The sequence below is a fragment of the Glycine soja genome, chromosome 2, assembly GCF_004193775.1.
Source record: "Glycine soja cultivar W05 chromosome 2, ASM419377v2, whole genome shotgun sequence".
Classification (NCBI taxonomy): Eukaryota; Viridiplantae; Streptophyta; class Magnoliopsida; order Fabales; family Fabaceae; genus Glycine; species Glycine soja.
Genome location: NC_041003.1, coordinates 9,560,348 through 9,576,075, shown reverse-complemented (window position 1 = coordinate 9,576,075; position 15,728 = coordinate 9,560,348). Strand labels below are relative to the sequence as shown.

General features: G+C 27.8%; 1 protein-coding gene across 2 annotated transcripts; it reads left to right on the top strand.

Moving 5' to 3' along the window:
* Window positions 1-200: 200 nt before the first annotated feature.
* Window positions 201-11,052, top strand: LOC114385989 (probable transmembrane ascorbate ferrireductase 4). Of its 2 annotated transcripts, none has more exons than XM_028346016.1 (4): window positions 201-416; window positions 533-584; window positions 775-971; window positions 7,983-8,403. In XM_028346016.1, the coding sequence occupies exons 1-4, from the start codon at window positions 261-263 to the stop codon at window positions 8,166-8,168; spliced, it is 591 nt and encodes a 196-aa protein (XP_028201817.1). In that variant the 5' UTR covers window positions 201-260; the 3' UTR covers window positions 8,169-8,403. The 2 variants fall into 2 exon arrangements, with proteins under 2 accessions (XP_028201817.1, XP_028201812.1); XM_028346011.1 differs by lacking the exon at window positions 7,983-8,403 and adding an exon at window positions 10,617-11,052 and having other exon boundaries at window positions 203-416.
* The last annotated feature ends 4,676 nt before the right edge of the window (window positions 11,053-15,728 follow it).

Sequence of the window (15,728 nt, the reverse complement as noted above, 5' to 3'; positions counted from 1 at the left end):
TTTGTCAATAAATTACATATTTAAGAACAAAAATAACTATTTACCCAATGGAATATAAATAATAATGAGATAGGTTTAAAATTATTAAATGTCGAAATACCACTAAGATTCTAACTCACCCAATTTTCTAAAAAAAAATAAAAAATAGAAGTGCAGGGGTACCTAGGTGGATCTAAAATAAAAGCTGAGTTGTCGGCAAACCTCGGTCTTAGTCTCAAGAGACTAACTCAGTCACTCACTCAACAAACTAGTGAATTGTTATGGACACTAGTGTCTCTCCCTCTCTCCTACTTTCTCTCCTCTTCTTTGCAAGAGTCTTAGGGCTTGCAGTGGCAGTGCTTGTCCTCATATGGGCCCTTGCCTTCAAATCCAGCTTCCTCACTACCTCACTCTCCCAACAAGACCTCATCTATGCAGTACATTAATTACTCACATCATCATCTTCTTCCTTTCTACTTTAATTAACACTTCAAACTAATTTAATTACCTTTTCAACATGCAACTTACTTATTTTGTTTCTCTCTAATTTTAGGTTCTTCATCCTCTGCTCATGGTCATTGGCTTTATCCTCTTAAGTGGAGAAGGTACCTTAGCTTAGCAATTAGATTTATCTTTTTTTTTTTGTTTTATTTTTCAGATTAAAAGAGGGTAGCATAGCTTAGCTTGTACAAATTTGCGGAGTCCAGAAATGGGATTCATTAGAGTAAAATGTGTAATTGATCTCAGTAACCATTGATTGAGTTTTTTTTAAAATAAAAAAAAATTGTTTTGCAGCTATTTTGGTGCATAGATGGTTACCTGGATCAAGGGGGTTAAAGAAATTGGTGCATTTGTGGCTTCAAGGGGTGGCTTTAGCTTCTGGGATCTTTGGGATTTGGACAAAATTCCAGGGCAAAGATGGGATTGTGGCAAATTTCTATAGCCTACATTCATGGATGGGTTTGGCTTGTGTATCCCTCTTTGGAGCCCAGGTATTTGCTTCTTCATGATCCTTGATAATTTCTTAGATTTTTTTTCTAAATTAATCTTGGTGCATTATTTTTTTGGTTACTATGCAATAATAATGTCTTGATAACACTTGCACAACGGGACAAATTATTTTAATAACGTAAAGGATAAAAGCTAAACATTTTGGTATCTAACTTCTTAGTTTTAGTTTACGGCATAATTTTAACACTTTTTCTATTTTTAAATAATTTTGTTTTATCACTGTCCTTCGCACTAAATGGATGCTAACATGATGGGTGATTGATGATGCCATCGTGGTCCTACCCCTTTAATGTCTTTTCAAAAGAAAGGAAGACACATTGCGTTTCAAGTACTTTTTTTTTTCGGTTTTTTTCAAAACTCAGGAGGTTCTTTAAAGAAAGAAAGAAAGATACATTTTGCGTTCGAAGAAGACACATTTACCTTTTTGGGTAAATAAATTCATTAGAGGAGATATGTCAGTAAATAACAAAAATGATTAAATTTGAGAAAATACATTTTGCATTTAAATTATAAAATGTTATCTTATTTTTATTACTATGTTTTTAGTTTAGACAATTGTATATAAAATAGTGAAAATAATAGAAAAAATATTTTTACTTGATTCTTGTACAATTTTTAAAAAAAAACAGAAGTGAAATTTTATAATTAATGATAAAAAAATAAAAAGTGAAAACATCTTTAATACTATAAAAAATCTCTATTTTTTTACTACATTAACGAATTCTAATTTGATACTCCTTGGTCAATAAACAATATTTTAATTAGTAAATTTTTTTGTTAATGAATTGTTATTCATTTTTGTTGTCATCTAAACACTAAACTAAATCTTATTCTTATTATAATATACTAATATTTAAAAATAATGAAACAATCATTTATCTTTTTTAGAAAAAAATATTAACAACACTCACTCTCTTAACGTACTCTTCTCTTCTGAATACACTTTTTATTAATAGTTAAAATTTATCAAAAACTATGAATTTGATAAGTTTCATAATTTTGTTTAATAACACTCTTATTTTATAGTTTTTAATAAATAATAAAATATTTTTAAAAAAAGTGTGTTGTTAATATTCTCTCTTCTTTGTTGTTTGTTGGTTGTAACGTGCAAGCAAAGGATATTGAATAAGAAGTAATATTAATTTTAAGAAAGAAGACACACATGCACAAGCACTTAGTTCTAGAAATATGTCAGCCGAACGTTGTCGAGCTCGAGCAATTATGAATTGCAATTTGAGTTACATTCCCCAGGTGGGTTGAAATTTGAAAGCTCAATGTGCTTCTTCTTTTTTGTGGATTTTTGGTACTCATTGGGATTTATTTTTTAGCAGCTGGTATTGTATTAGTTTTTTTATTAGTAAATATTACTCCTTGGTACCGTATTAGGTATTAGTATTTCAAATAAAATAATTCCGTGACAAGGAAAAATTAAAATATTAAAATGGTATTTCTTTTATTTTTTCAGAAAAGCACATAAGAAACTTGAACATGGCTTTTTATTTTATTCTTGGAAATAGAATGCAAAAACTTAAAGATATCATTATTCATCGCTCATAGTTTATCCCCCAGTACTTAATTTATTATCACATGATTCACATCTACAACCACCCTTTCATCGCCTGAAACATCATTCACTGCTCATGAATTTGCCCTATCATAGCTGAGATGTCTTTGGGGTAAAAAATTGTTTAGGATCTTAAAGACTGTTATACTCAAACAAAAATTATAAATTTCCCTCTATGTTCTTTTTAAATTGTTGGATTTTTAGAAAGTTATTGTTTCTAGTTATTTGTATTTGCAAAATTTAAGATCACAGTAATTATTAATTGTTTTGTTAGCAATTATACTTTTAGTTGTCTTCTTAACTTTAATGAATTTACATATACATTTGTGGATTGTGGAGTAGAAAAAAATGAGTAAAATAGGAAATAGCACAACTATTTTATTAAAATCAAGAAAATTTATTACATATTTTGATTTTTACATGAAATCGACAAAATAAAAAAAGAATGAAGAGAGTATTTTTATTGAGATTTTCAAGAAATGTTCCAGCATTGCCCGTGGAAAATTTACATATATTTGGTGTGTCACTATCATATCATTAAAGAAAGAGTAATGTTGACTTATTAAATCATACTGCCTCGCCTCTGTTCCAAAATATAAATCATTAAAGTTATAATACAGATATTAAGAAAATAATTAATTTATTGAATTTTTTTAAAAAAATATCAATAATTTTCCTACTATACCATTTTATCTCTAATGAAATAGTACTCCTGTTTATTTACTCGCACTGCACAAAATTCTCATTAATAATAACAAGAGTAAAATACAATTTTATTTGTCCCTAATTTTGGTATCCATCGATGAGACATTTGTTAGAAAATTAAAATAAAATAAATAAATGAGAAAAAAATGCAAAGTTTTAAACTAGATAACAAAACAATAGTAACAAAACAACAATAAGCACAAGGAAAAAATAATTTAGGGAAAGAAATTATTAGCTGGGAAAGGGAAATTTATAAGAAAGGGAAAGACAAAATTTAGAGAGAGAGAAAGGAAGCAAATTGTTTATTTTGAGTGTGTGTTTTCTAGAAAGAAGGAAAGAGATACATATAGGCATAAACCCCTTTATGCAACAATTTATATATATCAAAACAAATGTAACAATATGCATTGACCCACTCAAAGCAAAATCTTAGAAAAGATAGGAAATTTAATTTTACGTAACAGATTCTACAACAAATAGTTTATTTTATAAAAACAGACTTAGTAATATATTTTTATAAATTTTAAATTATAAAACAAATATTTACTAACATTTTCCCACATAATTTAAAAATTTAAAAATATTTAAAAAAAATATAATTTGTATAGAAACGTAAAAAAAAAAAAAAGAGCATGTGATATTGTATTTTGATATAAGGAACCTTCCGGGTTTGAGTCTTATACCTAGTGTTTATGAACTTCCACCGAAGAAAAATGTAGTGACTTAATTGTCTTGAACTACATATTCTTTAACCGGACTTTAGTACACAACTCCTACAATATTAGTGTTCATTTAGGTTCTAACCAATAGTAATGTGTTACACGACCTTGTGTATGTATTTTGTTTCGTAAGTATCACGTAGAGATTAGCACATATCTCAGTGGCGGCCCCACCACCACACTCACTAGGTGAATCCTCAAAGAGTGGTTTGTGATCCCCCACCCCTATAATAATTGTCATTAGATTCATTAAGAGATTTTTTTTTACCAAAGATACACATATATAAATACCTCAACCTTAATATTATCACAATTTATAATACACCTCGTCATAGGAATGAGAAACGGAGCAATTTCACAAAATTTTATTTTGGTGTACTTTAGTCAACAAACAATTTCATTGTTACTCGTTGAACTTCATTCATGGGATCACCAATCACACGTAGACTAGTGTCCATTGTTGTAACTAAATAATGGGATCTAGTCCCATTCTCCTCGACGACTCAAGTATTTGTTTGCGTGTCAACCCTTTTGTGAGAGGATCCGCAATATTGTATTCTGACCTGACAAAAGTCAAGAGAAATGACACCATGAGAAATCAAATTTCTGATAGACTTATGTCTCATTCTAAAGTGTCTTCTTTTTTCATTAAAATTTTTGCTAGTAACTTTAGATATAGCAACTTGACTATCACAATGCATTGGAATTGGAGGTATATAGGCTTAGTCAACAATAGCAAATCACATAACAAATATTTAAGAAACTCAGCCTCTCTAGTAGCAGTATCTAAAACAATAATTTCTTATTCCATGATAGATCGTGAAATAATAATTTGTTTAGCAGATTTTCATGATATTGTACCACTAGGTAAAGTAAAAGCATAACCACTTGTCGATTTTGTTTCATCAGAATTAGAAATCCAATTTGCATCACTAAACCCCTCAATTACTACATGAAAACATGTATAAGAAATGTCATAATTAATGGTTCCTTAAGTATTTAAAAACTCTTTCTAATGCAATCCAATGAAAATGATCAGAATTATTAGTATACCTTCCTAATCTACCAATTGCACATGCAATATCAAGCCTAAAGAAGTTTGTCAAATGCAACAAAGAACCAATAATTTGAGAATATGTATGTGAAAAAATTCTTTTACTCAAATTTTTCTTTAACTTAATGGATGAGTCATAAGGAGTAGAAACAGGTTTCACATCAAAATAATTAAACTTCTTCAATAGCTTTTAACATAGTGCGATTGGGATAAAATCATGTCATCATTTTTCTTTATAAGTTTAATACCCAAAATCACATCTACAGGCCCAAGGTCCTTCATATCAAAATTGCTAGACAAGAAAGACTTCACATCATTTATGAAATGCATATTACTACCAAATATCAATTTGTCATCCACATACAAACATAAAATGACACATCTATTATTATTAAATTGTTTCACATACACACATTTATCACTATTATTGATGTGAAAATCATACAAAAGAACAATTTGATCAAACTTTTTGTTTCATTGCTTTGGAGTTTGTTTCAAACCATATAAAGATTTAATAAGTTTGCAAACTTTTTTTTCCTTCCCTGGTTCTACAAAGCCTTCAGGTTGGCTTATATAAATTTTTTCTTTTAATTCACCATTTAAAAAGATATTTTTTACATTCATTTGATGAATTTCTAAATTAAAAACCAAGCAAGTGCAATTAAAACACTGATGGTAGTAACTTTAGAAGCAAGAGCATATGTATCAAAGAAATCTACACCTTCTATTTGTTTACAACCAATCACAACAAGTCTCGCCTTAAATTTTTTTGTAGATCCATCAGTTCTTAACTTCTTTTGAAAAATCCACTTACAACATACTTTTACAACCAGGGGAAAGATTGGTAAAAAAACCAAGTTTTATTAATTTTAAGAAAACGCATTTCATCATTAATAGCTTCTTTTCAAAAAGGTGCATCAATAGGCCTCATGATCTCACCATAAGTTTTAGGATCATCTTCAAGTATAAATTTAGAACTAAAATCCTTAAGTTTTTCAAATATTTTACTCCTCCTAGGTTAAAAAATAATGTCCTTATTAGCATTACTACAAGATGATAAATTAGACCAAGAAGTATTACAAACAGATTTAGATAATTTATTTTTTTCAAAGGAAAAACATTTTCAAAGAAAGTGACATGCCTAGATTCCATAATAGTATCATTAGAAATTTCATATACTTCTAAATTAACAACCAAGAATCTATAAGTAATACTATGCAAAGAATATCCAACAAAAACATAATCAATAGTTTTTGGTTCAATTTTCCTTTTCTTATTAATAGAGATGTTAACCTTTGCTAGATACCCCACACTTTAAGATATTTTAAATTTGATTCTCTTTTTCTCCATAGCTCATAAGGGATTTTTTCAAAATTTTTATAAGGTATTCTATTAAAAATATGACATGCAGAATATAAAATTTCACCCAAGTGTTTGTTTTATTGTTTTGTGTGTTGTATTTTCACATGTTTATTTTTTTTAGCAATGAGCTATATATAGAAACAACCAGTCACCAATGTGTAACAACAAAATACTTGGAGCAATAATGTTAAACAACATACAATAAAAACCAAACAACAAACTTCCTAATTTTAAAGACTTGTAACGTTCACAAAAGAATTTGACCAAGTAAAAGGTAGCTTCCTAACATAGGAATGGAAGTAGGGGGATGCTTTTAGTTTTTTCAAGGAAACTAATTCTAAAAGCATTTTATCTTTAAAAAACATAATTGATAAAGAAAATATTTAAATTTTAAATATATTTTCCAACAATCTCTCACTAATTTAAAATTTAAGGAAATGAAATAATGTAATAAAAAAATTTAATGGAGTATAATGCATTGCGTTTTCACCCGTAAATTTTTCAGGCTTACTAGAAAATGACTTAATCATATCCATGGCGGACATTTAGATAAACAAAATACTACTGCAGAAAAGACTATGCAAGAAGAAAGTGAATTTTTCTCTCTAAGACAGTTAGAAAAAATTAAAATAAAATAAAATAAATGAGAAGAAAATACAAAGTCTTAAACAAAACAACAAAACAACAGTAGCAAAATAATTTCCGTTGATAGAACATGAATCTTGAATGCAATGTATCATATAATAAGCACAAAGAAAATTAATTTAAGAGAAAAAATTTTAATTAGCCTGTGTTGAAACGCATAAACACCTTAGAGAGAAAACACCCCCACTGCACTGGTAGGAAAATCTGATTGTGCTCATATCTCAAGATACGACAACTCATTGATTTCGATCGTGTACAGCGAAAGATTCCTGAATCTCCTAAACACCAATGTTCTTGTTCTCAAAGATAATTTTTTATAAGAAAGGAAAAAACAAAATTTAGAAAGAAAGAAAATAAATTGTTTATTGCGAGTGTGGGTTTTTGAAAGGAGGAAAGAGATGTATATAGTCATATACTACCTTATTCAACAACAAAAATCTAACCGGTGGAAACCAACTTAGCTTCAACAACAAAATTCTGACCTTTGAAACCCAACTTATAAATGTCAAAACAAACTCAACAATTACGTAACAACCTGCATTGACTCACTCAAAGCAAAATCTTAAAATAGATATGAAATCTAATTTTATGTAATAGATTTTAAAACAAATAGTTTATTTTATAAAAAACAGAATTAATATGAGTAATATATTTTTATAAATTTTAAATTATAAAACAAATATTTACTGAAAAAACATTTAGTATGGTTATTTTAATTAAAAGTTAACATTGACTATTAAAAATTAAATAAAATAAGATTAAAACAAATAAGATTTACTGAAAAAACATTTAGTGTGATTAAACCCTTAACTTCACCAAACACTCAGAACATGGTAACCACGTGGACGGGGTGAAGTGTGTGTTTGTGTCTGCGCATTTAACTGCGATTAAACCTTTTTCTTCCTCTTCACGTCACGGAATGATTCCATTTCATACTTCTCAGATCCCATCGACATATTTTCCGCACAAACCTTTGTCGTCGCCGTTGTTGACTCTAGCTATTGCTCCTTTTCCACCATCCTCCGTCACACTAACTTTGCGTCGTCGCCATCAACGTCACCGACACATGCAATGTGTTCTTTTAAACTTCAAAATTTGGGTACGAATTAGAAAGGTTCTCAATATCTGACTTGGTAACTACAAGTTGCACATGCAATATGTTCTTTGATAATTATGCAGACTTCATGAAGATTGATATGCAAAGGATCAACTACTATGCTTGTCAATGCAGGGTGGCAGTGGAGTACGGAATGAATTTAGATGGGAGGTTTTGATTTTTTCTTTTAAAATTAAAATATGCTTCGGTGGATAAAAATAATAATTTTATCAGTGAATTTTTAATGGTCAACTCATTAATTTGGATAGTGGAATCAAAATCACTGATTTTATAAAATAAAAGAATTAAATGTTTTAATTTTAAATTAGAAGACCAAAATTACGAAATAGAAAAACTAAAATTACATGTTATCCTAATAACAAATTCCTATATAAATTTGATAGACTAAGACATTTTCACTTCACTTAACTCCATTGTACCATGTGCTACTTGTGGAAAAGTAAATAATTTTTTGAATTAATCAATGATATAAATACATAAGTAAATACTAATGCCTTAGGAAAAAGATTTCACCATAATTAAAAAGACTGTTGTATTAATTCATGAAATATTGATTGAGGGTAATTCTGGAAAAAAAATATTTAATGAAGTATTAATTTTGTAAAATGCTTTTGGAATGATTTTTTTCCCCTAAAACAACTTAAAATTTGGAACAGAGTAAGTGTTTGGTAAATGTATTTGTTGATGTAATTGATAAATGTAAATTGACAAAAAAAAAAACATGTTTGTATGATATTATTATATAAATTTCAATTTTATTGATAAAAATATATTTTGGATATTTATAAATTTAATTTTTTTTAATTAATTTCACATTCTTGCAATTTTTAATTATTGATGAATTATTTTAATTATATTTTTAGTTCCAATCTTTTTTTTTCATATTTTGTAATCTACTATTAAACTTATTTTTTTAATATCTAAAATTAAGTTTAAAATGAAATAAAAATAGCATAAACTTAAATAGACAACACACATTCATTACAGTGACTAGGGAAAGTGCAAAAATAGCATACACTTAAACAGACAACACGTCATTACAGTGACTAGGGAAAGTGCTTTTCTAAATTTTTTAAATAATAATAAAAAATATAGAAGTTAAATATAGTTAATAAAAAATGACATAATAAAAAAAACTAATAATATAAAAGTAATGGAAAGTTAATGCGTGTAGATTATAAGAAAAAATTGAAATTTAGACAAGTGATTTAAGGCTAAAATTGTTCAATAAAATATGAACATCAAATGAAATAATTTACATTATTAATATTTATAGATTAGTATAATGGTTAAAATATCTTGAACTATAAAATTAAAATGATAGATAAATCATATAAATAAAGTAACGATTAAAATAAATAGTTTAATATGAAAATATTTTAAAAAATAAATTCAACAATCCATCATATATTACTATCAATATATTGACGTGTAAGGGTTATAATAAATAATGTAATATTGTTTTTTTTTTAAATTAGCAAAAATAAAATAAAACTCTATTGTTATCAAGAGGAAAAGAGAAACAAAAAAGAATAATACAATCATATTTTATATATAAAAAAGGAAACAGAGAAAATTTAATAAATATTTTAAGAATTAAAAATATAAAAAACCCTAGAAGTTATAAGTTATCATTTTAAAAATAATACTTAAAGTAGTGTTTAAAAAACGTTATAATCTAAAGAAACTTGTATGCCAATCATAATTAATAAAGTCAAATAAGGTTTTCACATAATAAAAAAGTTAAAAATTTTCTTTTTATTGTCAATAAAAAAGGCTAAAAACTCGAAAAAAGTACTCAATAGGTGAAGAAAGTATTCAATTTTTTTAATATTTTCAAAAGACATAAAATATATTAAATTTACTTTTGCATTTAATATTATCTCCGGTCCTTTATATAAGAAACAAGCATTCAGACTAAGAAAAGTGGTGATCATATTTAATACTATTATAAATTTAAATTTTATTTCACAAGTGTCTTTAACTTTAAATGTTATAAATGATGATCTCATTTAATTTTAATAGTCCAATGAGTGAATGACTAGTAAATAGAGTTAACAATGAATTAAGGGTATAAAAGAAATTTAACCCTTAATAAGTTTCAAAATTAGTCATTATTTCTTATAATTGGAAAAAAAGTCAATTGGTTGTTTATATATATATATATATATAATTGGAGGTTATTATAAAATATTAGGATAATAATCAAAATCTTTTATATTGATAGAGTACCATAATTAAATTCGTCATTCAATGGTGTTAACCGAAATGCCAAACATTCTAAATGATGTGTCAATACTTGATTTAGTGTCAGTACAAGTATATTGATAATATTTTTCATAAAATCTTTTCACTTTTGATTTCTCAAGTCTCATTGTTAGCATTTTTCTATATTTATTTATATTCACCAGAGAGCATACTATGACCTGACCCTTTTTATAATTTCTTGTCTACACACAGTGGTTGATTGGCTTCTTGAACTTTTGGCACCGAGGAGAGGTGCGAAGTGTGAGGATAAGGATCTTACCATGGCATGTATTCCTTGGCCTGTACACTTATGCATTGGCAATAGCAACAGCTGAAACTGGATTATTAGAGAAATTAACATTCTTACAAACTAAAAGAAATGTACCTAAGCACAGCACCGAGTCCATGGTGGTCAATAGTTTAGGGTTGGGTCTTGCCCTCGTTGGTGGCTTTGTTATTTTGGCTGCTGTTTCACCCAAATATCAAACCCATCAAAGCAAACTTTGGTACTCAGAAACAAAGTGTTTATCATCTTAATAAAATGCACTACCCTGGTTGATGCTTTAGTGATAAATAATAACATAGTTATCAAACTCTTGAATTAATTCATTAACTTTTACTAGTTTATGAATTTACTTACCTTCTTTAAGTTGACTCTTAAGTAAATTTTCTTTTTAGTAGATTTTTGGTAGACTTTATAAACTCTAAGTAAACTTGATAGACTCTCGAGTTTATCATCGAGTCAGTAAGTTAAAAAAATTAGATCAAAATGTAAGTCATTTTGGGTTATTTTATGTCTATTTAGTATTCAACATAACTTTATTTAGTGTGTTATTCTCAAATACAAAAATTTTCACCTTTAATAACATCAAATCCTTGTTCTATAATAACATCAAACTCTCGATGAAAATGATCTACCACTACTATAACATCTGTAAGTTATTATCTAGTAGTGATGCATTAGTAGACTGAGTTATTTAAATATTGTGAAATTTATGATTTACTATTTTATTTTATTATATTATTGAAATGTTAAATTTGTATGTTATTTATAGATATTTTGTTATTATCTTTATATGAAGTGAATTCTTACGAGTCTACGAGTTGAATTCATTAATCGAGTCTATGGAACTCTCATGAGTTTATGTAAACTCGTGAGTTTGATAACCTTGAATAATATTTCCTCCATTTCAGATTATATGACATTTTAGAGAAAAAAATTGTTTCAAAATATGTCATTTTATAAAATCAAAGTTGTATTAAATATTTTTTTCAAGACTACCCTTAATCAATACTTAGTGAGAATTGTGTATAAGAAGAAAAAATGAGTCATTAATTAGAGAGATAAATGACATATTAGGAAGATACTTAATGAACAACAATAGTTGACACAAGTAATAACGACTTGTGTTCCTTAATCAAGTAGTACAGAAGGTTGACCATTGGATATGAAATAAATCATGTTGGATGGAAAATATCTATCTTATATGTGTTCAAGTTTTTCAATGAAGATTTGTTATTACTTTCGGTGGGAATGTCATATAATTTGGAATGGAAGGAAGGAGTAATAATTAAAATGTAACTTGATTTGCATCTTGTAATCACTAAATTTACATGTGTACATTTGGGTTGGATTAGATATGAAGCAATTTGAATTTTGGAGGAAATATGTTAGTGCAAAAATGTAATGGGTTTATTAGGCTATGAGAGGTGCCTTTGCACTCTCAATTATTCCTTCAAATGAATTTTCCACCAAAACTGACAAGAGAGAAGAAAAATAAAGCTTTGTCTAATTGATTTGGAGTAAAAAAGGAGTTTGTCAAAATAACTTTTACTTACAAATGCTTAATGTAGGTAAAATTTTAAAAAAATGTATACCTATAATTACTTGGTATAGGTAAAATGTTATAAAACTTTACCTATTGTCCATTGGTGTAGATAAAGTTTGAAAATTTATATCTACAAATACATAGTGTAGGGCAAATTCTAATAAATAAATACATGTTAAAATAATTATTTTAAGAAAATTCATCAGAGACTCAACAACATAAGTTATCTTGACTCTTTTTCTCATATTAAAATAATTGTTTTAACATATTAAAATAATTATTTTCAAAAATATCACAAGAATAACAATGAAAGGAAAAAATAGTTTGACTCTCAGAGATATTATCAACTCTTTATTTCAAAGAAAAAGAAAGAAAGAAGTGGTAAAAGTTACTCTTTATTAAAAAATAAAAAATAGTTTGACTCTCACAGATATTATCAACTATTTATTTCAAAAGAAAAAAGAAAAGAAAAAAAGGAAGTAGTAAAAGTTACTCTTTATTAGCAAATGCTTAGGAAAATGGGGTCCACGGGTGCAAAGGTAATGACCATGCTCTTCTATGCCTTCTCTATGCTTCAAATCATTTTCTTCTCTATGCATCTTTTGTGCCTTCTTAGGGTTTAGGTTTGTGCTTATGCTTGCTACATGTTTCTGTCACTCATTTTCTGATGAGGAAAACAACACTCTTCTTCTTACTTCACGAATTTTGCTTTCATTGCTCTGAAATGATCACATGCTGCATTTGTTGTTTTTTGAATTTGTTTTCTTCCTTTTATTTCATTTTCAGTGTTTGTTTCACTGTTTAATCGAGACTTATTATTGGTTGAAATGTGCATGAAATGAATTACTACTATTGATGAATTTCATTAAGGTGGTAGCTGATGCATCTTTAATATGAAATGCATGTGTTCGTGAATAATTTGAAGCACTAACCAATTACTGTAGTTGACTGTTGCTTCCCTTTTTACTAGGATCAGGTTGGAAATGGTATTAGCGGTTGGTACTGATGATGGTTGTCTAGTTGTGCCGTTGGTTTCTGTTGATTCCAAAGTCATGAGACAGAATTGTTTTTCATTAGTGATTTGGTTTTGTATTCTCAATTTCATTTATTCATTCATTCTCATGGCCAATGAGTTACCACACTTGTCTTTTTTTGCTTTGGTATTGTGATAGTTATTGCAACATTGTGTTGTGTTTATTGTTTTGCAACTGAAATAATAACCAATGTGTTTTAGAGATGAGCTTCTTTTGAATTTACAAGTTTTCTTGGGTTGTTGGTGAACATTTCAAACCTTTACATTTGAATGTAACATTGGGCTTGAAGATAAATCGTAAGCCATTATATTTATTTTAATTCCTTCTACACTCTTATCTTCTATATGTATTGGGTTTTGTTTATTAAGGCTAAAAAAAAGTATGTTTGACTAACTTATAAGGATAGAACATCAATTTGACAATATCTTTTTTAATGTAAACTTCAATGGATGGCCCCTATCAAAGGTATTGTAGTATTATTTTTATATATATTTTCATGTGGCCGCATTTGTCTCAATATTACATGGATATGATTCAATTCCAACTGAAATTCCTGATTCACAAGTTATGTTGTTATTCCTTCTCATAGAGTGTGCAGCTAGATGTCTGAGACCGGTTTTTTCACTAATTACAACATAATTTTATAACAATTATATAAATGTACCACCAATATGCAATCCAAAAGTTTATCAGATTGTATAGTAGTGGGTGGTACCCTTGAAAAGTGATTAGATTTTAGCCTGATAAAATTTTAATTTTAAGTATTGATAATCCATAATACTCAATATGGAAGATTACATGGTTAAGGGCTAATAACAGGAGATGAGCATTAGCAATTCTATCAAGGGCTTTGACGTCTTCTTCAATTATTAGTTTAGTGTTTATTGAATTATGATTGGCAATGTGTCTTAACAGGCACCTGTTCTGTTGTTCATGCTAGAAATGCTAGCATAGAGTCTGCATTCTTATTGTGTGTGTAATTTCAGACTGAAAAAGAATCTTTTGACAACCACTTGTTCCTCCTTTTCCTTTTTTTTCTACCTTTTCAAAAGTTTTTTTTTTGTAGAATAAAATAAAGTGGTTGACCAAAATCTAATTGTCTTATCACTGTTTAATTTAAGCTTTAACTACATCTGATATATTGCTTCTGAATGTCACTATTTAATGTCAATGAATATGTATAAAGGATCAAACAACAAGAAATAAGGATGAAATTAAAAAGCAAGTGAGGGATGATAAATATAAAAAAAACAGTGGTATGTACGGGTGATGAAGAATTACAAACACTTTTGTAAAACTTAGTAGTTACATTCTGATGAAAAGAAAATTTATTCATTAGGGTATTGACTATTGTTTTGGATCCATTCTGGGCTTGCCACGTGGCTTGTGACCCATGATAACTACTTAACTATCTTCTCTGTTATATATTTTGTCTATATATATATATATATATATAAAAGACATTTCATATCTATAGTTACATTTCTAATTAAGCTTTATTACACTCATATCACGCATTCATTAACTTGATTAATGTGTCTATATATGTAGGTTTTTGCAAGTTTTGTGGCTTGTTAGTGATCGTTGAATAGCTTCACGCATCCACAACGTTGGGAGGTACCAAAAATCCCCCACCACCAAAACAATTATATATATATATATATATATATATATATATATATATATATATATATATATATATATATATATATATATATTCTGCCATTGCACAGAGAAAATGTATTTTAATTTGTTCTCTATGGCCTCGTTTTAAACTTAAAAATCAAGTAAAAAATTAATATATGGGCAGGAGAATCTGCACAATTAAATACAACCACAAAGGAATGTTTGTTTTAAGATGTTAAATTTAGTTTTTTTTATAAGATTTATATTTGATATATTATAATAATTTTTTTACAAGAATATATCTTATTATTATAATATCTCTTTTTATACATTCACATGTATATTAGCTTTTGTTTATTAATTAATTTGGAAGAGAAAAAGTTGTTTGTATTTCTTTTGGTTACACTGGCTGAAATACATGTCCTTGTACCAAATGTGTCAATTGCAAGTGGCACTCTCGGATGGATGTTTATGAGCACATCATTAGTAATGAGTTTCTAAAAGGATATGTTACTTGGATCTTTCATGGTGAACAAGTTGTCCTATCTAGTTCTTTGGGTACATCTCAAGTGGAAGGAGAGTTTGATCATGATATGGATACATTGGTTCATGATGCATTCACAATGCATGCAACTAATGAGAGTGATGATACAAATATAAATATGGAGGATGGAGATTCTGGAGCATTCATGAATGAACCTAGTGTTCAACAATCTGAAGACAACAATAATTCAGATAAGCTCTATCACCTGTTAAGGGAGGTAGAGCAAAGTCTATATATAGGTTGTAAGAAGTTTATAAAATTTTCATTCCTTGTACATTTGTATCACTTAAAG